At 41.5% G+C, this 25,863-nt stretch overlaps 1 protein-coding gene across 3 annotated transcripts; it reads left to right on the forward strand.

The window, feature by feature from the left end:
- Positions 1–5,600: 5,600 nt before the first annotated feature.
- Positions 5,601–25,708, forward strand: LOC137185770 (centrosomal protein of 164 kDa-like). Of its 3 annotated transcripts, none has more exons than XM_067594124.1 (28): positions 5,601–5,769; positions 6,258–6,341; positions 7,304–7,415; positions 9,541–9,815; positions 10,332–10,496; positions 10,594–10,716; positions 10,801–10,881; positions 11,905–12,009; positions 13,371–14,624; positions 15,280–15,312; positions 15,419–15,555; positions 15,901–16,437; positions 16,749–16,880; positions 17,095–17,290; positions 18,422–18,496; positions 18,648–18,770; positions 19,488–19,631; positions 19,852–19,935; positions 20,023–20,091; positions 20,204–20,463; positions 20,660–20,845; positions 21,464–21,644; positions 21,734–21,841; positions 22,345–22,447; positions 22,649–23,041; positions 23,154–23,226; positions 23,336–23,455; positions 24,450–25,708. In XM_067594124.1, the coding sequence occupies exons 2-28, from the start codon at positions 6,315–6,317 to the stop codon at positions 24,544–24,546; spliced, it is 5,193 nt and encodes a 1,730-aa protein (XP_067450225.1). In that variant the 5' UTR covers positions 5,601–5,769; positions 6,258–6,314; the 3' UTR covers positions 24,547–25,708. The 3 variants fall into 3 exon arrangements, with proteins under 3 accessions (XP_067450225.1, XP_067450224.1, XP_067450226.1); XM_067594123.1 differs by having other exon boundaries at positions 9,584–9,815; XM_067594125.1 differs by lacking the exon at positions 13,371–14,624 and having other exon boundaries at positions 5,605–5,769; positions 9,584–9,815; positions 24,450–25,705.
- Positions 25,709–25,863: the final 155 nt, after the last annotated feature.

Below are 25,863 nucleotides of genomic sequence, written 5' to 3' on the forward strand. Positions count from 1 at the left end.
TAGCCCACATTGGGACCTATTATGTGCCTGTTATGGTAAATCTGTGAAAATGCGTTTTTCATGCACATATTTGAACCAAAACTGAGTATTATCATTTTCTCATAAGTAGTATTATTGCAGGACTGTTCTGTTGGATCTTATTGCATTGTGCAGGGGTTGCAGTTTCTCTGGAGGGTAAACAACAACGCTAAATTCCAGTTTCTCTTTGTGAAAGTTAAAATGTATGTCTGCAGCAATTCATCTATCCTCTGTCTTGTCTTTCTCCACTTTCATCTGCCTTTGTTATTTATCATTCGACACCGGGGCCTCTTTCCTGTCTCTCACCCCCTACATCATCTCATTTTATGTTTTTACGGGTAGCTTGATGACACCGTGGAGACAGAGGGGTGACAGAGCAATCACCTATGCAAGCCTCACATGGATGTTATCAACTCCAGCCATTTGTCTGACACCAATTAGCAAAATACAGCAGACAATGTGAAAATGAAACAATGGGAGCCTTATAGGTGACATTTGATCATGTGTATGTCTGGACTTCTGGCCAAGGGGTGTCTGATTTAGTAAATCAAGGTATCAACTATCCTTAACATCTCACATAACAATGCATTGCTTTAAAACAACACTATACTAATACTGAATCAATCAGTTGTTTAATGGATTAGTCCATCATCAAAAACATAATCAACAACTGAACAATTGAATTCTTAATTTGTTTGTCAATCATCAAACAAAAATTCCAGACATTTGTTGGTGTCAGCATCAGAATTGTGAGAAGTAGCTGTTCTCTCCGTGCTTAAACACTTTGAATTTAATGTCAGTGTATTTTGGACCCTTGGTTGGACAATACATGCAACTTGAAGATGTTACCTTGTGCTCTGGGAAATTGTGAAAGAGATTTTTCACTATCTTCTGACATTTCACAGATTGAACAAGCAACTGAGAGAATGATCAATTCCCAGTACACACCAAGCACATTAAAATGCAGAACACATTCGCAGAACATGACCTCTCTGAATGGCTCCAGCTTGTACTGTCATTGTACAGTAGTCTATAGGGCTTTTGACCTGGCTCATGAGATAAGAGTGTTCTACATATCAGCTGCTCTGAGCTCAGAGCTGCTGACCACGATTGAAACCGGCCATGTCAGAAGAATGACTCTTATCTGGAACATCAACCTTTGAGACTGCTTGCATTGCACCACGTTGACTGAGCATCCTCTCTGAACCATCTATCTAGATTACTGCCGCCATAATTGTTATCAATAAGACCTCAGTGATCCTATTTGGCCAGACATTTGCTAAGATTGCTTGTGTCGTAATACTGTGAAGAACACTAAGTTCTTATTATGAGCAACAAGAACATTTAAAAAGGGTAAAAAGAGCAAAAAAGTTTCACCCTAACACCCTAACCCTAACCATAACCCCATCACTGGGAACCTATAGATTAGAGACATTTTCAAATTGTTGAAATTGAGGAAATTCATGGCGGAAAACTATTTTGAGCAAATCACATTGGCAGCATCACCACTGGGTCAAAGATCCAGCTAGTTTGCAAATATTACTTGGGCCTAATTTAAGACAATAGCATTGCTTCATGGAGAAACTTTAGTCTGTTTAAGGGATTTTATTAGTGTCTTCCACAAATCTGTAAAGCCAGCTAATATCTGGGCTAACTCATGTGATGAAATTTATTGATGCTCTATTAAGAAAAGGAACTTCTTTAGTGATGATCAACAACCAGTTTTACAGTGACCATCAAACAGCCAAACAGATGTGGGGTAATTGCCTGGAGCTGATAAATATTTAATCAGCAAATCCACCATTTGATCAGGCCCTGGCTGAGGTTCAAAGGTCACGTCATTGTTCCAGCTGACTCCATGATGGAGCACTGTTCTCAAATCAGCAGGGGAGGTTATCTCAGCTGTAAGCGACAGTGAGGAGCTCTCTCTCTCTTTTCACTCCAACACACACATCACTTCAGATGGCTATACCCAAGTCTACTTAACTGTAGTGATGTGGTTTTGCAATGTCGCATCTGCTGAGGTCGCTCCTGCTTTAATACAGATATTTGGACCAAAGCCCTGGTCGAAGAGTGTCACTGTAGGTTGCATCGCCCTGCGGGTTGTACAGCTTGACAGCAAAGCAAGAAAATCCACCCTGAACTCAGATAACCTAAATGATTTGAGGAGAAAAATGAGGGTGACATACAGTCAAATTGAATATTGTTCAAGCACTCATTGAACGCTCACGTAATCACAGAATGAGGTCACACTCGGGCAACTTCTATGCCAACCAACATGCAGTGAGTTGTTGTTGTGACCAGTGATAGGGATCATTATCTTTTCTGTTTATGAGCCTCTGAGGCCATTTGCTGCTCTTAAGCCTGTTCCAAAGATAATGTAGTTTCTTAAGTGCATAGTAAAATGTAAGGATCTGCCAACAAAGCAGAATGTGTTCCTCTGTGAAGTGTTGAAACCTCTGAAAGTCAATGTGGGACACAAGAGCAAGTTTTTAAAATAATATCAGAAAGGATTTGTGAACACACAGTGTGAAGTTACTGAGTGTCACAATCCATACTATGTGTCTGCTCAAGGATTGCACTGTCAGAAAAGGCATTTTAATTAATCACGTTTGTATTTTAAGTAGAGTTGGAAGTATTATTACACCTAAATACAGTTTTAAAGTACTGAGCATTTTCATTTTGACAGATTTTATACTTATACTAATGGCCTTGTTACTTCACTACATTTTTCTGATTGCTATAGAGGCTACAAATCTGCAGAGGAATATTTCACATGCAAAACATGTGAAAAGCTCATACAGCATTATGCATTACAATATGTTAATCTAACATGCATTTTATGGAGTATTTAACTCTCAGGCAGTGTTACCTTCCTCAGAAATACTTTTTGATTCTGAAGTACACTTAAATGCAAACACTTATTTACTTTTACAAGTAAAAGTACTTGAAGGTACAATTTTAAATGTAATTTGCATAAATTAATTGAATGATTTATCCACCACTGATTTGAAATAATGGCTAAACAAGGGACTGAAGCAATATTAGTTACTGGCTGAAAAAATCTGCACAAATTAACTTAGTAGCATTACTTTTCTCAATTTCAAATGAAATTTTGTTAAATAGAAAGGGTCATGATGCTTCGCATTTAACCTGGAACAAAAGAGATGTAACGAAAAAGCAGTTGACTCATATTTTAGCATTAAAAAAGGATTAACTTCATGGCTACCATGTTGTAGCTCATTCACACACTGAAATATATAGCTTATGATATATGTTTGGGGTGCTAAGATCGCATTGCACATTGAAATCTCACATTCGGACAATGTATTATGTACTTTGATGCGTAGGTGTTGAATTGACCATCTGAGTTTCAAGGCCTGTTTGTAATTCTAAAGCTACCATTGCCCAAGATATAGAGGTTATTCACCTGCTTACTAAAACCAAACCGCCCACACCAAGGACAAAACAAACACTAGAAGGATAGGAAGAAACAGAAAACAGAATGTCTAATAGGCAAGAAATGCTGTACGTGAGAGGGGAGGAAAATATATGTCGAGCAGTAGGGAATATTTTAAAACTTAATGGATTTTTCTCATTAAACCAGAGAGTTGAAATCATTTAATGAATTCAGCCATTTGCCAGAGTTGTACCAAAGACTGCTTTTCAAAGTGTCCCCCCCCCCCCCCCCCCCCAGTCCTTCCTCTTCTGCCCTCTTGTGGTCAAAACCGTAATGAAGAAATCAGGACAGAAGTGATGCTAAAATAGTGTTATTTATTAGAAAGTTTTAATCCTCCCCTGTGCAAAAACTATAATGGCTAGAATTGTGAAACTCCTCTGCAAAATGGTGGATGGGAAGCTTGTTGTTTTAATTTACTCTGTTGTAGGTAACATTCAACAATGGATTGCATGAGAAAAGTGTCATTAATCTGGAATCACACCATGGCTCCACGACTGGACAAAGGACTCATTTAGCAACAGTGTGTTAATGCAGCCTCCAGCTGTGAAAGAGAAGATTGGGGACAGAAAGTACCATTTACCACACCACAGGGAGCCTTACATCCAACTTCTCTAAAACACATGCAAAATACTCGCCTTTTTAAAAGGAAATTCACTCTAAGCTGTTTAAGACACTTTGAAAGGACTTCTTTGAATTTCAACTCACAATGAAACAAGAAATCACAGATAAATAGATAGTTTATTAATCCCAAATCCCAGTGAGGTAAAAACAGTGAGGTAAAAAGGCAAAAGAAACAAATGCAATTAAAGGCTAAATTACATACAATAACTAAGTAATCTAACTCAAATATGAACAAAAATAAATAGAACAGAAAGAATAAAATGGACAAGTGGATAATGCTACAGTAGTAAGGTGCATGATTGTCCTTGGATATCAGATTGAGTGTATTAAATATTGATACCTGAATAATCACACAATATATATTGATCCTTGAATAATCTACACAAAGTTTATACAGTACATATGTATATGTATAGTTCTGAAATGTTGATTTTATACATCTACTGTTTGATGGCATAAATGGTGAATTGTAGGGTGTCATTACAAAATGTGTCAGTTGTGCTGGAACAACGTGAGACGTATCTCTTCCTTCTCCAAATAGATTAGCTGCAAATCTCTGGAGCCCAGTTCCTCAACCGAGGAAAGTTAAAACTCTGATGTGTCTCAGTGAAAATGGTTGTGGTCTCTAGACGTTAAAGTGAATGATTCATTTTTAATTTGCTCAGTGAGTTGAGACATCAACACAGGACCAATAAACATGGGCCAGCTGCTGCCTACAGGGATAAAGGGACACATGCTTTGAAGGAGAATAGGAGGCATTTTTGGAGATGATCCTCTGCAGAAAGGATTCCACAAGTAGAGTAATATCATGTAACTGCTGAGCACCAAGAAACTACTTCAATAGATAGCTGTGACTGTGTGGGATTCAGTTGCCTAATGACAAAATGTAAACCTGAATGTCTGAAGAGCGAACTACACATTGGAGCCTCAACTGAAAGCTAGGTCTCTCTCTAAAATACCCCCCCATTAGAGTCCCTCTGGCCTTGAGGAAAGCAAGAACAGTTGAAACGTGGCATTTAAGACATTATAGTTAAAACTATTGATGTCCTATGGAGATGTACAGATATTGCTGCTTTCATATGCAGTAGGAAATAGTAAGCACATATGTGCATGAAGTACACAATCAACTGGAAAATCAATATTATTATGGCTAACATCTCATAGTAAACATGAGCTCTTCATCACAGGCTATTGTTTCCATATTAGATGGATGTGCGTTTATACTTAATTATTATTATGAATTATTAGTGATGCATTTATCCTGAGAAATCAATAAAGAAATCCGTTAAATGCGTGTTTTTCTTTTCTTGATCCACACTTATGTTGAGGGAAAATGGGTGTTTTGTGATACTTCCTAAATAAAATAAGTGCCACTGACAACACATTTGGTAGAAGTTAAATTTTTCTGTTGCTTCTTGTACAAATGTACTGTATTACTTTCACGAAGTAGTAGTTTACGAGGATACCTGAACGCCTCATGTGGCTCAGCCAGTCAGAGCCACGTTTCCATCGTCAACAGGAAACCAGAGGAAGCGTCCTTGGAGATGTTGTTAGTAGCACAAACTTTCGCATCTTTCTCCCCTCTGCGGACACAATGTTTTCGTTAAACAAGTGACAACTCATCGATATTGCCGCAGAGGCGTGTGAGAAAGCGATTAAAAGTTTGTAAGGTAAATAAATGTCATGAATAAGCTATTCTTCAACTGCTTTAACTTTAGCTGGCTGAGCTAACGTTAAGTAGCTAACGTTAGATGGCGCTCACATTAGCTGAGACGCTAGCTGAATTAGCTCACCCCTTTCCTTGCTGGTCTGTCCCTTACTGCCCCTAAAATGAATTCACGTCGATATTTTTTGGTTGTTTAAATTTACTGATGCAGAGTTGCCCACAGGCTTAGCAATTTGCCTGCTAATAAGCGCTCGCTTTTCTTTGTAAGTACAACAGCCATCCAGCTGGATACAAGAGAGTCATTTGTTAATCTTATTAGCTGAGCCTTGCTTTTTGTCACAAAGCAAGACATGTTTTACACAGCACAAAGAGTAGCGGGGGCTATCTAGTTTGTACCTGGGTAACTCTTTGCCACTATGTTGTAATGTATGAGGTATATCTCCCTTCCTTTGGTCAGTCATCTTGTTTTGCATTTCTTCCTCGTCTCTGCAGTAACCATGACTGCAGCTACTCTCATAGGAGACCAGCTGATCCTTGAAGAGGACTACGATGAGAACTATACACCCTCTGAACAAGGTACATAGGTCATGGTAAAAACTAGGAGTTGGAGGGGGACGATTAACTCACAGTGACTAGATTATCCCTATATCCTATATATATACACATATCTATCTATCTCTCTCTGTCTCTCTCTCTCTCTCTCTCTCTATATATATATATATATGTATGTATACTATATGTATAGAGCTACAGAACACTGTTCACCAAAACCACCACACACAGGAACAGTAGTTTCTTCCCCCTCGCTGTCACACTTATAAACAGTTAACTCAGTCACTGTGTAATAACCTCAGAACACTATAATACCCATATAAAATACAATATCTGCAATACATTTCACTCACTACTGTATATCTGAACAGTCTGTATATACTGTATATAACCACCTACTATATGTATATAAAGTAACATTGATAATTTTTGCCATTTTATATTTATCTCATCAGTCTGCTCTCTTCACTTCTTTGTACTATTTGTATTCTGATTACAGTTCACAGAAACAGTTTCTCATGTATATAGTTATTCCTTGTGTATATTTCTGAAGATTGTTGGGTTGTTATTCTGGGTAAGTACACTGAGAGCCACTAAACCGGAGTCAAAGTCCTTGTATGCGTAAACATGCTTGGCCAATAAAGATGACTCTGTTTCTGAATATTCAAATGTATAAACTCATCACTGCTGAAATCCTGAGCACAAGTGGTTTAAATGGATATATTGATTATTGATTATTATAAGTATTGTATTATTATTTAATGTGTTGGGTGATATAGGATCCTCGAGGATCTTCCCTGACCACAGAAGTTTGGAAAATCTGCAGTGTTATTTAGTTTTATTTACACACATTTGTCATCATATTTTATTATTGTTTGCTTTGGGATGCGTCATTTTACCTCATTTTAACACGTATTGTACAATATACTATCACATTCAGCTCTTCTCATATCACCCTTTTTCTCTCTTTTTCTCTTCCTTATCAGAGATCCACGAGTACGCGAGGGAGATCGGCATTGATCCCGACAGTGAGCCGGAGCTCCTGTGGCTGGCCAGGGAGGGCATCGTTGCCCCTCTGCCTCCCGAGTGGAAACCTTGGTAAGTACACTGAGAGAGGCTGGGGAGTAGAGCTACGCCAGAACGGCCACCCACGGGAAACAACTGGCTGACTGGCTGTGTTTTGTTGTGTATCTTATCTTATCTACCTGATTGAATAAAAGTTATATTGTATAAACAGTATGTTTCCATATTTTAAAAGGTGTGATGTTACAGTTTTGCTCTGGGTTTCTATTACTCTTGATGAAATTTGAAAGTTGTTGTGAAGAGTCTTGTTGATCCTCAGTGAGGCACCAAAGATACAAGCTGTCCGCAGCGGCAAGTTTGATTTATCTGTGTGTGACAGTAATGGAGTGTATGAGTGTTTGTGTCCATCAAGGATGAAGGTCTGCTCTTGACACCTGAAGGTGGAGGCACATGGCAGCCCTCCCTTAATATCTGCAAGGAGATGTCAGCCGCGGGGAAATTGTCTAAATAATGCACCTTAGAGATTACAACACACCACTAACACCAGTGTCAGGCATCAATGCCTGTAGATGGATGTTAGATTAAATTAATTTAAGTTACAGTTGTAGATTTATAGCAACAATATAGAGCAGTAACCAACAATTATTTTTAGTATTGATTAATCTGCCCGTTATTTTCTTGATTAATGGTGTTGTCAATGAAATGTCGTGTCATGATGCCCATCACAAGTTCAAGATGACATCTTCAAATTCCTTTTTTTATCTGATCATAAGTCCAAAACCCAAAGATGTTCAGTTTGCTATCACATATGACAAAAAAGCAACAAAACCTCACATTTTAGGAGCTTACCTTTAGGGAATGTTTGGCAATTTAAATTGAAAAATGAATTATTTGATGAGTAGATTATCAGTTTCAGATTCATTTTCTGTCAATTGACTAATAACTTAAAGTAAGAATCTTGAAGAACTCAGATTCATTCTCTTTTGGTGGCACCTATGGCAATAAGCGGTAATTGCAGGTGTGTTTTTGGTTCTCACTTCCCAGAGATCCAAACAGTGTCGCCTGTGTGACGTCAGTCAGTTGGCCATTACAGAAGAAGTCTGTTGAATTACCACCCTACCCTCTCTGGTGGACCAACCACTGCTGGGTGATGGAAAACGCATCATTAACTGTTCGTCATTTGTTATATTTCATTATCACTATTTTCCAAGCCACACATAATACAGCGTCAATGCTTGACTCAAACTGTTAACTCGTAGTCTTTCAGAATTAATGTTTCCTATCACTCAGCACCAGACACCCACTCAACAAACCGTTAGGAAAAAGGAGGCTAGCGGCGCAAGCATGGACGCCTGGCCAGTCCTCGCGTTTGAATGCTATGCAAGATGTGTCTTACCAAGAAAAGCAGTGGGATCCATAATGACGCCTCAGCTCTCCAGGAGCTGCAGCTGACAGACGGCTGCTTCTGTGAACAGAGAGGCTGAACGCAGGTCGAGTGAGAAGCGGGGAGGTCGCTGAGAGTATGGATGGACTGTTTTACTCACATGAGATGAAATTTTTTTCCCACTTGTAATAATGTGTGAGAGGAACAGACTTGACTCTACAGCATCCATGTATTTGGGGGGTGGAACTTCTAAAGGAGCACTGAGACAAGGGCTGTATTTGTTTACGTGTTTAGTTAAAATATCAACAATCTTTCTCCAAAATGACTGACTCTACCTTTAAATGAAAATCTTTGCATTTAATGCAACATTCCAGATGTACAAAGCAACCAGTCTGAATCAATCAGAAGCCCTTTTTTTGCTTTAAAACAGTATAAAGCTCAAAAAAGAAATATACAGTATTATATCTGAACTCAAAGTAAAGGTAATACCCCTCCACTATTCTTTATGTGCTCCTGTCGACTGAGGGAATGAAAAGAAATCATGGAGAAAACAAATCAAGTAATAATTGGTGGTATGTAGGTGGTTTTGTATATTTCAGCTCGAATCTGATGCTTTGATGGAGTTGGCACTAAAATAATAATCTATTATATGATTGTAAATACATAATCAATTACTAAACAATTCACTAGTAACACAGTCAGTATTGTGAAAAGGAAGTAGTCATTTGGTTCAGCATTCAGTTTAGTTTCTGGTTGTCTCTTTGTTCACCCACCCACCCACCCATCATACCTCCTTCCCTCTGGGCCTTTTTGGAGGTGCTGAAGTGACCCCCCTCCTCTCCCCCCTCCTCCCCTGCAGCCAGGATGTGACAGGGGACATCTACTATTTCAACTTCTCCTCGGGCCAGTCCACCTGGGATCACCCCTGTGACGAGCACTACCGCCGCCTGGTGGTCCAGGAGCGTGAGCGCGCCCAGCTCACGGCTGCTGCAGGAGGCACAGGGCCGAAGAAGGACAAGGACAAGAAGAAGAAGAAAGAAAAGAAGGAGAAGAAGGAGAAAAAGAAGAAGGAGCCGCTCAAGACTCCTGGAGTGAGTGCTTCTTATATTTTTCCACAGTTTTCACTTTGTGTTTTCTGTTTTGTTGTGGGAGAAATGCTGCATTCTCTGTTACTACTTCAGTGTACTACTTTACTGACAGTCTGCCTGAGTAACAAATTATACAAAGCTGATGTGTGTTTAAACTTTTGTGTTTAGTCATTGCTGAGTATGAAGAGATACAGACTCCATAGCCATATGAACAATTCCTTGTTGCTAGGAGATGTCAAAATACACACATTAAATAAAATACACAGATCCTGTCAGCTGTTTATATGAGTAGGTTGAAGACAGGCTCAAAGTAAAATCATAACAAAAACAGACAACACAACATTAAACATTATTACCTAAATTGGACAGGATTTTATGTATGGATGGCAAAAACTTGATCAGGAGATCCCTATTCGACTACGATGGAGATACTAGATCAAATAAATGTATTCAGTATTGCTTATGTGCCAAGATTCTAGGTGTGATCTTACTTTTCTGATTGTGTCTCTTTCCCATAAGGCACTGAGTTCACCTTTGGGACCCTTACCATCCCCGCTGGGCAACCTGGCTCCTCTGAGATGTCTGGATGCCCCTGGCATAGGCCCACTTCCTGGAGTTGCCCCTGCTCTGCGTGGGTCCCTTGGCAGCTCTGGGGGTCTGGAGCCCCTCAAGACATCCCTAGGGGTAAGATCCTAGAGCTATATGAAGGACCATATGATGAGTTTTTATCCTCTCCCGAACCCTCACAGTATGTAATGTGATTACTTTCCTTCTTTGTCAGGGTCCTCGGAGCAGTGGAACATCTAGTGTTTTCGGCAGCAGGCAGGAAGAGAGGGTGTCTCTTTCTCTGCCTGGCTTTGATGATGAAGATGACAATGATGAAGACAAAATCTCAGAAAATGAGGTACAGTACAGCCTAAAGACAACAGTTGGTTTAGCTGCCCATGGCTCTTCAATAGATGTTCTATGTCACGACTTTTTTTCTCAGCCAAGTCCTCGTGGTTCAGACAGACTACTGAAGAACCTCCATCTGGACCTGGATGCCCTGGGAGGAGGCCTACAGTATGAGGTAGACTGTTCTCTACAGTGCTGATCATATCCCACATTGTGCCTCATGCAAGAACATTTCATATTTTTACCCTGAAACTCTCTGACTTTTCTCTGTGAGGTTTGCTTGTACGAGTGTTCCAAGTTGGATTCAACAAACTCTCATAACTACCTGAACTTGTCATAAATGGCTCATTTCAGCCTGATGAATGTCCTGTTCATGAGGAGGTGCATGATCATTAGCATAATCCCCGCCCCTAAAATTGCCACATAATTGCCATGTTTCGCTACATTTGTGGGCGAGTTTCATTCACAAAAAAGTTCCCAAAGAATCAAAACACCAGCGCAGCTTCAAGTCCTGCTCTCAGAAATCAAAAAAACAAAACAAATTAAGTAGTGACAGTAGTCAGAGACTCAAAACAATTAGAAAATATGAATCCAGCTGCCAACAACGTCATCAGAACAGCTCTGTACTGTGACAGAAGTTAAGAGGGAATGCTGTGACATGAAGTTAGATGCTAAAAAACATCTTTCTAAATCAAAGTGATTCGTGATGCGAGGCGGTCATGTGACAGTTAATTCAGATTAGGACATTATAACCTTAAGTCAAAGAGGTGTTTCTCCAATGTGAAGAAAAGCAGAGATGATCTATTCATGACGTGTACCACTCGTACATTTCGTTCGTACCTAAGAGAAAATTCAAAGTACGAGAAAATTGATGAATGCCATAAATGTTCTTAAATCACTTGTACGTGCATCTTAAGAATGATTGTGTTCATACGAGTGGTTCTTGCATGGGGCCCAATTTCTTTATAATAAGAGAAATTGAGAATAGCTGTCACAAAATCATATTTGCCACTTGGGTTATTCTGATATATTTCAGCCTGATAATACCCTTGTATACAGTTTTGACCATTGCCTTGTATATTTCATGAAATAGATACTGTTTTAGTTTGTTCAATGATATATTTGTTGTAGAAGTGCACCTTGTCTTTTAGGTGTGAATATTAGTTTCAGTGTCCTATGTATATGTACCTTACTGTAGGACAGTGAAGCCAGTGGTGCAGCTCCAGTGGAGGAGAGGACTGAACCAGAGCTGCAGGACTTGGCCCTGTCTGGAGACCACAGCCCTGAACCACCATCCCAACAGGTACACACACACACACACACACATACACACACAGCGTCCATTTTTTCAGCGATTCCCAGGTTCTTTTTTTTTGTCCGTGCATTTCTTGCCTGCTTTGCTTTCAGTTTGAACATTCAAAATGTAAACTCACTGCCATTTCTGTGTTCTGTACACACATCATATTCTTTGAATGGCCATAGTGTTTTTTCACAGTGATTGACAAGTGATTACTCGACTGAAACATTTCTGCATATTGCATGAGTTGACAGGAACTTTACAGGCACAACCCTGGCATCTCAGGTAGATTCATACATATGGAGGTTAATATTGTGTTTCTATCTTTAAACCAGAAATTCTGTACAAATATCTGAGTATATGTTGATGAAAGGGGACGTTTTTCCTCTTGAGAAATTAAGAAATAGCACCAGACGATGTTGTAGTTTCAGTATTTGTTTTAGTTGAATTCTACTTTGACCGATTAATGGTAAGATGTGTGCTATAGCTGCTTATATCGGTGCATATACTGTATATTTTTAAGTTGGAGGGAGTCCTAATTGTCTCCATATTTCTACATGTTTTCAGTGAATCACTACCATAGCAGACTGTTCTTGTTGTCTCGTGTAACTCTGATTTCTAAACCATCTGTTATATCTTCTCTTGTGTCTCTCTCATGTGACCTCACAAACCTCTCACCTTTGCACCGTGACCCGGGGATGCGTCCATGTAGCTGCTGTGCTGCTGGGATCTGTCCTATGGGCACGGCTGCCACTGTGTCTTCCTCTTTGTCCTGCTGTCCACCTATTGTCACTGTTACTGCTTTGCTGTCTGAATCTGAATATCAGCAGCATGTCGTAACGTGTGTTTCCCTCCTGATTCATTCATTTATTCACATTAGTGGAGAGCATTACAACTTCCCAACACTTTCTGATTCATGAATTGTGCACACCTTACACATTACCTAGAAAATGAAAGTAGGCAATACACATATTCGTTCTGCTAAACATAGATTGATCATAATGTCACATGACGGCCTCTTTGTAGGGGAAACACTGAAACAAGAAAATCACATTCATCAAACCTTCCCCTGTGTGTGACAGAGACCCAGAAAAATAACATTTGTATATATTTTTGTGCATTCGTATTGGTTCTTGTGTCCAATTTTGTCCCTGCAATGTGCCATCTGTCAGTTTTGCATGCTGTTGTGTCAAGACCATCACCCTCCACCATCTTTGTGGGGGGGGAGGGCGGATCACAATCTTTTTGTCTGCCTCCTTCCCTCACCTGCCCTCCTCCATCCTTTCTCTCCCTTGTGTCTCTGCACGCCTTCCTTTGTGCCTCTGTTTGGGACGGACGGACTGTTCTCCCTATTCCCCTCCACCAAGGATTCTCTGAGGGGCCGCCACCTCCACCTGTCTCCGCTGGCGGGCGGCATAGACCATGTCAGTGAGGAAGGGGCTGACGCTATCACCCCTGAACCTGAACAGTCCGCTGAACAGGAGGTAGCAGAGGAGTTGAATGAGGTGGAGGAGGATGAGGAGCTAGGAGAGCTAGAAGATGAGGATGTTCAGAGAGAGAGAGGAGAGGATGAAGGAGGAGGAGGAGAAGCAGAGGATGGAGAGAAGGAGGAGAAAGGAGAGGTGGGAAATGAGGAGGAAGACGTAGAGGCATATGATGAGGAAGCAGATGAGAAAGATGAACAAAGCAAAGAAGAGGGGGGTGGAATGGAGGAAGAGCAGGGGGGAAGTAAAGGAGCTGTAGAGAGCAAGAAAGAGGAGGAGGGGGTAGAGAGTGATGAGATCGAGGAGGAATGCATTGAAGGTGAGGATGAAGATGAAGGGGTTGGTGGAGAGACAGAAAACATGAAACACAGTGAGAAGCAGGAGAGTGTTGAGGCTGAGGAGAGCAATGAAGGAGAGGAAGATGACAGCGATGAGAAGGTAGAAAGGTGCGTTGAAAGCCAGGACGATGAGACCAAAGACGGAGAGGAGATTGTGGAGAGAAATGAAGCTATGGAGAATGTTACGGAGGAGAAAGAAGAGGTGAAGGAAGAGGTGCAAGATGTAGAGGAAGAGCAGGAATTCGAGGAAGGTAGCGATGAAGTTGTGGAGAAATCCTTCAAAAGTTCTAAATGTGGGGGGAGTGAGGAGGAGGAGGAGGAGGAGGAGGACAAATATGACAAAGAGAGAGATGAGCTAGAAGGAAGCATAGATGATGAAGGAGGGCAGAACGAAAGCGTGGAAGAAGAGGTAGAGGTAAATAGCGAAGGAGTGCAAGAGAAGGAAAACAAGGAGGAGGACGGTGAGAGCGAGGAGGGTTTGGAGAGATGCTCTTTGAGCCAGAGGGAACTGACGGAGAGCGAAGAGGAGGTGATAGAGAGATGCGTACAGAGCGAAGGAGGAGAAACAGAGGGGGAGGGAATGGAGGTAGAGGATGAATCAGATGCCCAAAAACCACAACCGGCATCTGAGAGTGAGGAGGAAGTCGTCGAGGTTTTTGAGATGGAAGCGGCTCATGTCCGTACAGCTGAGCGAGGCACGAAAACGATGCTGAGCGACGTTAAAACACTTGACCCCAAGAGAAAAAATCTTGCTGGCAAGATGGAGAGTGTGACAAATAAATCCCCCTTGCCTGCAGAGGTATGGTTCGCTGTTGCCTCTGTGTGTGCTCACACTCCCCCCATTGCTATCCCACCCTACCCCTGCACCCACCTATCTACTGCAAGCATGCACGGGTAGATCCCAAAATCCAACTCCACTGCCTGAGGGGCTGTCTCATCCTCATCCATGTGATTCTCAGCCTGGATGTCATCACTCCCACTCTGGAATACTAATTGGGTCAAAGGACAATCCATTCAAGCCCCTGAGGACTGGATTGGAAAGTAATAAATCCCTCTTCGAACCCCTCCTCCTCCTCCCCATTGATAGCGCAGGCTGTCGGTAGTCTGTTTTTAGATTGGTGGTTGGTTTTGAAGTATTTGACCAGACACAGGACTCCCATCTCCTGCTACCACCTCCCTGATTTTCAGAGTCCGTGTGCTTTGATTACAGATTGCCTGATTGTTTAGGTTTTACGTGATGACTGCCTGCTCGCTGGACTGGATTGTGTGGATTGCATGTACGCTCTGCTCTAGTCTTAATCTCAGTGTGTTTCTGTGTCTCTTGGGTAAAGGCAGCACGCTTCCATGTTCTGTGTTGCTTGTGGGCAGTTTTGCTTGTGTCATCTCGTGCATGTGTGTGTTTTAATTCTCACCTTTTACCTTGTAATTGAGTGTGTTCGTGTGTGTTATTGCAGGAGTCTGAGGCTTCATCCTCCATAGATGTCAAGGTACCCCAATCATGCAGTGTGACACCCATCTACCGTTCATTCAGTCGTTCACTCAATCGTTTAACGACATCCAGTTTTGTAAATGTTCTTGTTTTGTCTCATAAAGCTGTCAGAGAAAGTTCTGGGCCTCAACGACTTGTCTGGCACTGTCAGTCCACTGGAGAAATATGACAAAGAGGAAACAATAGAAGAAGAGGAGAATGATGAGGGGGCGAAGAAAAAGAAGGCTGAGCCAGCCAAGAGGTTTGTTGTTCTTTTCATTTTGGCTGCTGTGATCAGACTTGGCTTTTGTGATGCATGCATTATACATTCTGTTGGTCCCTCAATTGGTGATGGTCATTTTCAGGGAACATTTTTCAACTATTAAAACCAGTTTTGCAATTTCCATGAGCCACAATGAAGGTTGTGTTGGGAGAATAAACATGAATTTACCTTTATTCTACTGAAATCTCACTTACATCAGACATTAGTAGTTTCACTAGAATACCTGCAGTGTGTTTTCATTCATTTCCATATTGAAAACTAAAGGCTTTTTAACATTTTCTTCACATTTGAACTAGAATAACACCTTTTTCTCTCTCTCCTTAGGCTCACAAAGGCTGCAGACAAAGACAACCCTCCAGCTCCGAAAGTCGAGCGGCTCGTCCTCCACCAGTCCAGCCCGTCGCCCTCCCTCTCCAGCCTCTCCCACTCAGAGCGAGGTGTCGGCCTCCGTCCAATAGCAGAAAGTGTCAGCACATCTCTGGGTCTACAGAGGCCTGAAACGTCCAGAGGTCGGCTGATCCGCTCTTCCAACGCCCGGCATGAAGATGCTGAACCCTGCATAGAAAATCGCGAGAGCTCACCGGAAGAAGAGCCGAGCTGGAGAATCCGGAAAGACAAGGAGAAGAAGGAGAAAGAGGAGGAGGAGAAGAGAAAGAGGGCTGAAAGAGAGGAGAGGAGTTTGAGGGAGAGGAATGAGGAGATAGAGAGGGACAGGAAGAAGGCAGATTGGGAGGTGGAGGAAGAGAAGGAGCGATTGATAAGGGAGAAGGAAAAGAGAATGCGTCTCCTCCGGGAAGAGTTGAAGAGAGAGGAAGAGGAGGAGGAGAAGCAGCTGAAGGAGGAGAGTGAGAAAAGATTGCGGTAGGCATAATTATGTAATAACCTCCTACTGAGTCACAGGAGTCCATTAAACTCAAATATTACATTCTACAAGTTACTCACTGAAACAAAATAGCCAAATAACAATGATGATTTTTACTTCACACTGTTGGTTATTATTATTTGTTTTATGAGTTTCAGTTTTGTAAAGATCCTTTCGGTTGGGCTCGATTAAACAGCATTTTACTGAAACATACTTGCAGAACATTTCTTATTTGTGTATGCGTGTGTGTGTGTGTGTGTGTGTGTGTGTGTGTGTGTGTGTGTGTGTGTGTGTGTGCGCACCTCCTCAGGGATCTGCAGCAGCGTCTCCTGTCTAAGAGGAAAGAGGAGGAAGCCAGGCTGAAGGAGGAATCTGATAGGACGCTGGAGGAACTGAGAGAGTCTGTCCAGATGGAGAGAGAGAAGCAGCAGCACAAGCTCAGGTCAGACACACAAACACACAATGGTTCACTAAATATTAACGACTAGCTATTAATGTCTCATTTACAAAATCTGATTAAGTGATGAATAGAATATGACCTTTCAGTAACCCGACACTGATACAGAACATCAAGAGAAAATTAACTGAACTTTATTCAGTTTGTAGTTTATCACCCATTATCCCCAAAATAATGCTGATGTATGTTGTGTGCTCAGGGAGGAGAGTGAAGCCACGCTGAAGGAGTTACGCATCACGCTAGAAGAGGAGCGGGTGGTGGAGCGTGATAGACTGGAGGCTCAGAAGAGGCGAGACGTTGAACATCTGAAGGCAGAGTCAGAAGAAGGGCTGCGAGTGGAGAGGAGGAGACTCCAGGCAGAGAGGGAGGAGAAACTGAACTCTCTGAAACAGGAGGTGACTGTGATGATGATGTCCTGCCTGTATTCAGCTCGTTTTTGATTTCAGACTTACTCAGTCTTTAAAATTTGAGTGTTTCAGTTTTGTCGTTGCACAAGGTACATCTGTCTTGAGACTGCTTTTCTGCATGACTAACTGAAGCTAAAGCTTAAGACAAATACCAGGAACAACAAAGTTAAGGCCAAACAGATTGAATATAGCTAGGATTAATGACTTTAATCAGCTTTACATTATTGTCAATCTCTGCTCAGAGAAGTGCAGTAAATTGCAATATTCAAATAGTGTCATTGTTATTAAGCAATCCTAAGAGGAAAAACAAGTGAGTCATAGAGCTTCTAGATCAATGCTAGATGTTAGCAGGTTGGCATATTAACCTGGTACATGTTTTCATGTGTAGGGGAAAGGTCAGCCAAGAGCCACTTTTGTGGGTGGCTTCATGTTGTGTTATACAAGTGCTTTGATCCCACTTGGATCGTCATCAAGTTGGAATGACAAAGATCCAAGTAGGTTCGAAACGTTGTCCAGATTTAATGTTTGTGGCTCGGAGTGAGTCTGCAGGCGTTACGTTTTTTCATTGATACTACTTTCTGATAGCCTGGCACGTATGTGATCTGCGTATAATTACTCTCCTTCAATGTGTTATACAAGTGTTACACAAGTTCTAGTGACACCTTTCTGAAAGATGTTTGAAAACTGAAGTCTTTGTTCAAAAAATCACAGTCCATTGCAGCATTTTGAATTGACTTTTTAATCAGAATTGTGTCCCTGCAGTTTCAGTCCAAGTTTATTTCATGTCAGTTATTTGCAAACACTGCAAAAGCAGGAATTATTAGTTCCGAATCCGATGATGTTTTATCAACATATGAGGTGTATTTGTTAAAAATCACATATGTCCTTTTTTGTATGTTATTAACTTTGACCCATTAAGACTGTTATGTTCTGTCAAATGGCCTATATGCAGTATATGACCCATAGGAACACCTGACACAGATGTAAACAACAAGTTTGGATGTATATGTGCTTGTTCCAATTTGATTGTACATGGTGGCATTGGAGTTGAGGGACATGGATTAATGATCTGTCTACACGTGTTTTTGTCTGTGTTTGCACTATTTTGTCTGTATAAAGTTCAAAAGCATGGAGAGGAGGAGGGAGCTGATGAGTCCGCGACCTGAACAGCAACTGGCAGAGTACCACCGAGAGGTTAGACACACGCACACACACACTTTGTACAAAATTATTTTTTATTCATTGTGTGTATTTTTTCTGCAGTAGGCTTGATGTTCAAGTAAATTATCACTGGAATAAAACTTTTTTTTTTTGCTTTAAACTGACTTTAACTTTCACTGTCTAGCTGGCTGATGTGCTCCAGGAAGTGCGGGAGGAAGTGCAGCGTGATCACGAGAGGAAGCTGGAGCAGCTGAGGGAGGACCACAGGAGAGAGATGAACAACATCAGAGAGAAATACCTGGATGAGGTCAGAGGGTGTTTACATTTCTCATTTAGCTGAGGCCTTCACCCTGTACAACTTGCAATAATGGAAATAGTAGAATATGTTGTGAATGTGCAGTATTTTTGTTTCCAGCGGGCACAAAGTGATATTGACAGTAGAGACAAAATAAACATTCCTGGGAGTCCAGGATGTTCTTGAGTAATCAAATATGGTCACAAATTTGCTGAAGTATCTCAAAACTGAATCTCAGCTTTATCATCCAGTTTATTTCCTTCCTACAGTTTAAACTAACTTAGATAAGATACGCCAACAAAGTGTATGTTTTTAGATAGATGTTAACTTGTTGATTCAGTCAATCCAAAAGAAGAGACGAACACTGACCAGTGTTGTTGTTTGGCTTCCTGATCATGGGAAGGCAAACAAAAGAACTGCTGCTTGACAGAAAGAAGATATTATTATTATTATATATTCTTAGGAAGTCTTGTTAAACAGTTTTACTTTTGCAATTGGTTAAAAAAAAAAGAAGTTTATTTTTTGAGTATCAAACCCAAAACTGTTCACTGACTAGTAGTATCACTCCTAATAGAGTGCTATTAACCTTAAGGTTTTCAGTTCTCAGTTTTTGTAATCAATTTTGTGAGCAAGATACTGATCATTTATGGAACTTTAAGATGCTGTGTGTGTGTGTGTGTGTGTGTGTGTGTGTGTGTGTGTGTGTGTGTGTGTGTGTGTGTGTTCCAGGAGACTGCTCAGAGGGAGCGCTTGCTTTCTACTCTGCAGGAGGACAGAGAACGTCTCCAGGCCTCACACGCTGTCCAACTGGAGAAACTCCGCTTGCAGCTTGACACACAGATACAAAAGTCACAGCTGACACACTCGCGCAAGGTGAAATGCAACAGATGCACACAGTTCAAAATCTAAAACCAATAGCTCATAAGGACTCCTTTCTGCCTGGCATTATTGTTTGTCTTGTGTCCGGTTTCTAGATATATGTAAATGGATTGCTTAGATTTGCACCAGTTTTCTTTTTGCCCACTCTGTAGTGCCACACACAGACAAACAAATACTATTGTAGAGAATAAATCTGTCTTATTTCTTCCTGTAGGAGTCAGAACTGCAGGATCTGGCAGATCAGTTAGAGCTGAGAGCCAAAGAGCTGAAGAGCCAAGAGGCCATGCTGCAGACCAAGGTCTCTCTCCCATACTGCATGTACAGTTTATCAACCACTGATACACTAACCTAAACCACATGGACTAATGATGATGTCTCCTATTAGGCAGCAGATCTGAAGAGAAGGAGGAGGAAGCTCGGGGAGGAAGAGGAGGAAATGGATAGACAGATAGAGGTGGGAAGTCCAGCTTTTATTTCTGAAAAGAGAGATTACATTCACCCACCCCTCCATCTGTCAACCGTATATTTCCACCTGTGTGTGTGTTTGTGTGTGTGTGTGTGTCTAGGCTCTACCCCGGCTGATCCAGGAGAGAGACCAGCTGAAGGAGGAGCTGGACAGGATGAGAGAGGACAAAGCTCAAGCCCGAGAACTCATCCACAAAGCGAGGGAGGAGAGGAGCGAGGCCAAGCAGCAGGAGGAGTGGCTGAGGGAGGAGAGAGACAAAGCCAGGGAAGAGAGCAGGAAGGCGAAGGAGGACAAGGAGCGACTGGAGAGCAAGGTGGCGCTGCTACAGGAGAGATGTGACCGTCTCAGTCGCAGAGTCAGGTACAGTTCCAGTTTCTATGCAAGACCCAGAACGGAACAGGCCTCATCCTTATTTACACATCCCACATGTCACAGGAAAGTCCAGAAGAGTAGAAATGAAATATCCATGTTAAATTCCACTGTTGATGAATGCATGATTTCCACTGTTTATGCCCAGACCAGTTTGGATTTTAAATGGGCTTGTTTTGTCCCACAGTGAGCTGGAACAAGATGAAGGAGGGGGCGCCTCCCCGAGACAAGAACCTAAACCCGGCAAAAAGAAGGCAGAGAAGGCCGAAGTGACAGCGCCCCCCAGTGACCAGAGAGACTCACCTCTACATGTAGACGACCTGGAGGACCCGCCGCTCTCCCCTGTTCCTGACAGCCACAGCAGCATGGACGAGTAAGGAGAGAGACATAGAGTTGTGGTTATAAAAGCATTATTTGAATTGTTTGGTATATACAGGATGCGAATGCTCTATTAGACTGTTTTTAGGCCTCAATATAAATGTCAATTCTTACTGGTGTTTGACTAATTGTTTATTGAAAGCTGATATGAATACTGTATTGATAGCTGATGTGCCAGTATTCAATATTTACACATATATGTGATTTTAGAGCCACAATAACAAATATTCATGCTTCTACTGGAATTATATTCTTCTCAGAATGAGGAAAAAAACAACCCGAAATGTTAGTGTGCACTCAGACAGAGTGATACTAATAATACTACTGCTACTAATAATACTGAGAGTACTACTGTACAGTCTAATATTACTGTCAGTTCTTCCCTTAGGCAGCTAATGTAGCATTGTTTGATTCTAAAATGAATACAAGTGTATATTATAGTTCATAGACAGTTGATAGTAAAGGTGGCCTAACTGTGCTGGCTGGGACAAATATGTTTAATTAATAGTAATTGGCTCATTATTGATTAAAGCATTCATGGTTTAGATGAGAATTCATGAGAGCGGGATACAGTCTGTATCTTAACTTCATCCCTACATCTCTGTGTGTTCAGGTTCCGGCGGTTCATCTCCTCACACGGCGCATCCATCCAGAAGACCAAACTCTTCCTGGAGAGGGAGAGCAGCCGACTGATGGAGAGACAGGCAGCTCTACGGGTGGCCCAGACCAGCTCCTCCCCGGACCCCGTCCAGAGAGGAGGGGTGACTGAGGAGATGGTTAGGAACCTCCAGCAGGTAGGGAAGAGTGTGATCCATCTCCTGACGAATAATAATCGGTGTGACGACTGGTGAGACGTGCTGGTTTCTTTCTCTCGTTCTGTCAGGAGGCCAGAAATGTGGCGGAGCTGCAGCGCACGGTTCAGAGAGGAAACACTCTCCTGCGGAGGAAAGAGGAACAACTTCAGCAGCTGGAGAGTTCTATAGCTGACGAGGTCGGGAACAAACATCATATTGCGTTTCTAATATTATAGTGCACTCAGTTAAAGTGATGCTTCACTTAGGTTGAGCATTTTACAATTTTCACTACAGAGGACTTCATGTAGTCAACTAGCACCGATAGTCATAGCTGAAAAATTTGGGGTAGAGGTGAAAATGAACACTTATAGCTGTTAAACTTAACCTGAACATCTGACTCTGTATTTTTTGCTCTTGAGCTGCTGTGATTATTATAAACCATTTGAAATTATGAAATGTACTTAAGTATATTAACAACATATCATGGATGTAAGTGATAAATTGGTGTACCAAAATGATATATCATATAAGTTCTCCTCAGATTTTATGTGCCTGATATATTTGTGTACACATATATGTTCACTATTGCTGGTCTTTGCAAGGTCAAGCCAACAGGTAATACTGTATGTACACAAGGCATGAAATATCTGTTTTTAGATCTGCGTCAACCACATTCTGGCTTGTTGTTTACTCTATTCAGCCGCTGTTTGAGGATCTGTCTCGGCTGGCGGGAGAGAGGAAGGTGACCTTCGATGTGACGGAGTCAGACCTCAGCAGCACTGCGGACCCACCAGATGGGACAGGTAACACAAAACACAAAGGGGCACAACACAGTAGCATCAGCTGTTCCTCAAAATATAAATGAAATTTACACTCATTTCATTCAGATCCTGGGTGTTGCTGATATGTCATATACTCGCCATACTGTAGAAAATATATTTTTCCAGCTGTACATTAAGGTCACATCTGTTGTCTGTTATCTCTTTATCTGTCTCTCTCATCAGGAGGCCATCCCACCGTCCCGGCTAAAGTCCAGGAGTTAGCAGAGTCCCTGCAGCAGATCTCAGGGCAGCTCAACACCGTCCTGAGTGCGTTGGGTTCACTGGCTCAGAGGCAGAGCGCCACACCTTACACAGCCTTCCCTCTGCCTCTATCTCAGCCTCACTCCACACATGCTTCCACCTCCACCACCTTCACCTCTGCTCCCATCCTACCCCAGGTTCACACCCTGGGCCCCACCTCCTTACCCACACCTGCAGCGAGGCTCTCAGAGCCGCCTTGGAACTGGGCGCCTCAAGGCAGCTCCTCAACCGCCCCTCTGTTCAGCACCCCCATCGCCAGTGGGATGTGGGCCTCTGAGGATGTCATGAGCAGCCGATGGAGCCAGATATTCCCTGGTATGCCAACATATGGGCCATTCTGCATAACTTGTTCAGAAAGGGTTTTTATCAGTGGCAAAAATGATTTGTGTCATTGTTGTTGGTCCTGAACTGTTGTTCTGTTCTCCAGGAGCAGCTATGGATCCAGTCACATCTAGCACCATGAGAGCCAACTCATCTTACTCATCGTACACTCCTGCTAGGTACTGTGACCTGCGATACATATTTAATCATCAGCTTACTTCTACATCCTTACTGTCTTAAATGTACTTACAACAATTCTAAATCAGTGTGTGTCTATGTGTTTCTAAGTGAACATGGCCGTAGTCTGCGCTCCATGCAGAAGACAGCGGAGGTGGACGGCCAGAGGCTGCAGGGGCTGATTGACGGCAACAAGAGGTGGCTGGAGATGCGCAAAAAAGACACCAGCGTGTATCCTTCTATCAAACATGTTCATCCACATACACTAACAGACATAGTATTGTGTTGCATCTACTGAAAGAGCACACAATCCCTTGTCTTGTTGTAGACTGACATGCTGATATACTGTATGTTCTTACCACTACATGTCTGTGACTATGGAGCCCTGAAACTGACAGGATGTTGCAGACTCCATCAGTGGGGATTTTTTTTTTTCTTTGTAATTTTATTTTATCAGGTGATAAAATAAATTAAGTACAGCAGAGAAGGACTCGCACACAGAGAACAACAACAAAAAAAAAGAATTCAGACTGGGATCTGGATTTTAAATATTTCTATTATTTACATTGCAGGGCTGTACAGGTAGTGAAAAAATGTGTCAAAGTGCATAGAGTGCACAAGTGCAAAACCACATTGCACTGAGGAAAGTCCAACATGAACTGAAACGTTTACAGCGTTGCACTCCATGCACTCTGTGCACTTTTGCACATTTTTTCACCGCCTGTACAGCCCCACACTGTAAATAATGGAAGTACTTAAAATCTAGACCTCAGTCTGACTACCACACCAGAGAAGAAGACCAACAGAGTTTTTTAAGGCGCAGCTCAACCCTTGCAAACCACCGATAAAATAAATTAACACATTATTTATCTTACTCCTCTAATTATGTCTCACCAGCTTTTTTTATTTTTCAACTCATCGATTTTCCTGATGCTTTTGGTCTTGACACACATTTAATCATTCATCTAATCATGTCTTCCAGCACATTTCCAATGTTCATGAATGTGCAGAGCAGTGATACTTTTGTCCTTTTACCACATTTTATATGCTGATAGTGAAAAGTCTGGTTATGCATGATTTATATCACTCTATCTCATAAGAAGATTCTATTCATCTAAAGCTTATCTCATATTTTATTGCAGTTCATGTTATAAAGCTGTAAGTTGTCAGACTGTTGCATGAACACTGTTTTGTTCCCGTTATTGTCTTTAATTCTGCCTTTCAGACCTCTGTTCACTCGCTATCGGGCTCCGTCCTCCAAGAGCAGCCTGGTCCAGCTGGGCCTGGACGATAACAACCAGATCAGAGTCTACCATTACTGAGGACACGACGCACAGTCCGGCCCTGTTGTACTGTGCCTGTCACTGAGGACTTTAGAGCATATATAGTGTTGTGATGTTTACACACAGGGCCACGTGTGAGAGTCCTGTCCCCCGCTTTGCTTCATTCTTTTTTTTTTTTTGTTGAAACCTTCAGAGCAAAGGTTTTCAGGGAAAGTCCAGCCTCTTCTGCTGTGATTGGAGGAAGAGCCGACAGCACAGGACTTTGCAAATCAGGGAGCCACATGACGCAGAGGGCTGAGGACTTTTATCCTCTAATATTAGATTTGATTGTGAGTAACAGAAAATGTTTTAAAGCACTTCAGTGTCTCGTTTACAGATTGTAGCTCCATGCCAGACTTGGGCCAAACTGTTATTTTAGTGGTTTAGTTTGCTTTGGTGTCAGATAGAAGGAAGTTATTGAGTGTCATAAGTTTAGACAATCACAGTGAAGTATCTTTAGGTTTACAATAACTATAAAAAAGTATTCACCTCCCTTAGAAGTTTTCATGATTTATTGTCTTGCAACATTGACTCATGGCAGATTTAATGTGGCATCTATTTTATATATATGTAATAAATTTCTCACTGTAGTGATCTGTTCTTACTGTGACATTCACTTTGATCAGTGTCTAAAAATCCACATTAAATCTACTTTAACTCCATGTTGTCAATTAAACTTGAAAACTGCCAAGGGGGTGAATACATTTTATAGACACTGTATTTATACTAATACTCCATTAGTGAACACTCCAGACATGATCTGATTTGTCAATGATGTTGTGAACTTCACACTTTTGGTGCTCCAGGCAGGACATAACACTAAGAAACGCTTCGCAGCTGCACATAGGTCAAATTTAATTTCATGACAGGTTACGTTTGTATTTATGCCACTGATTTTGTAAATTACTTATGTGTGAAATGTGATTTCTTAAGTAATTTCTACAGTTTTTGTTTTAGTCTTTCAGAAACAGAAATCAGTGTGCTTTAGTGAAGAAGGTCAAGTCAATCTTTTATTAAGCATTGATTAGTTTTCTCTCCCATATTCCTTCAAACACAGATCTTTGCACAGCAGTAGCAGTGAGCTGTTGACTAGAGAGAAAAAACGTCTTTTGTGCATATATATTTGTGTAAATAAATGCTGTATTTTTCTATGAAATATTTTAATAAATATAATTTTATATATACAGTATATTCATGTATTTCTTATGTATTGATCCTGTTATCGGTTAGCACTGTTATGTTTAGTCAGGCAATTGTGTAATTGCATGTACGTGCACACATTCACACCCTGATTATCGTACTTTGTTATCATTAGGA

The sequence above is a fragment of the Thunnus thynnus genome, chromosome 7 (assembly GCF_963924715.1).
Source record: "Thunnus thynnus chromosome 7, fThuThy2.1, whole genome shotgun sequence".
Classification (NCBI taxonomy): domain Eukaryota; kingdom Metazoa; phylum Chordata; class Actinopteri; order Scombriformes; family Scombridae; genus Thunnus; species Thunnus thynnus.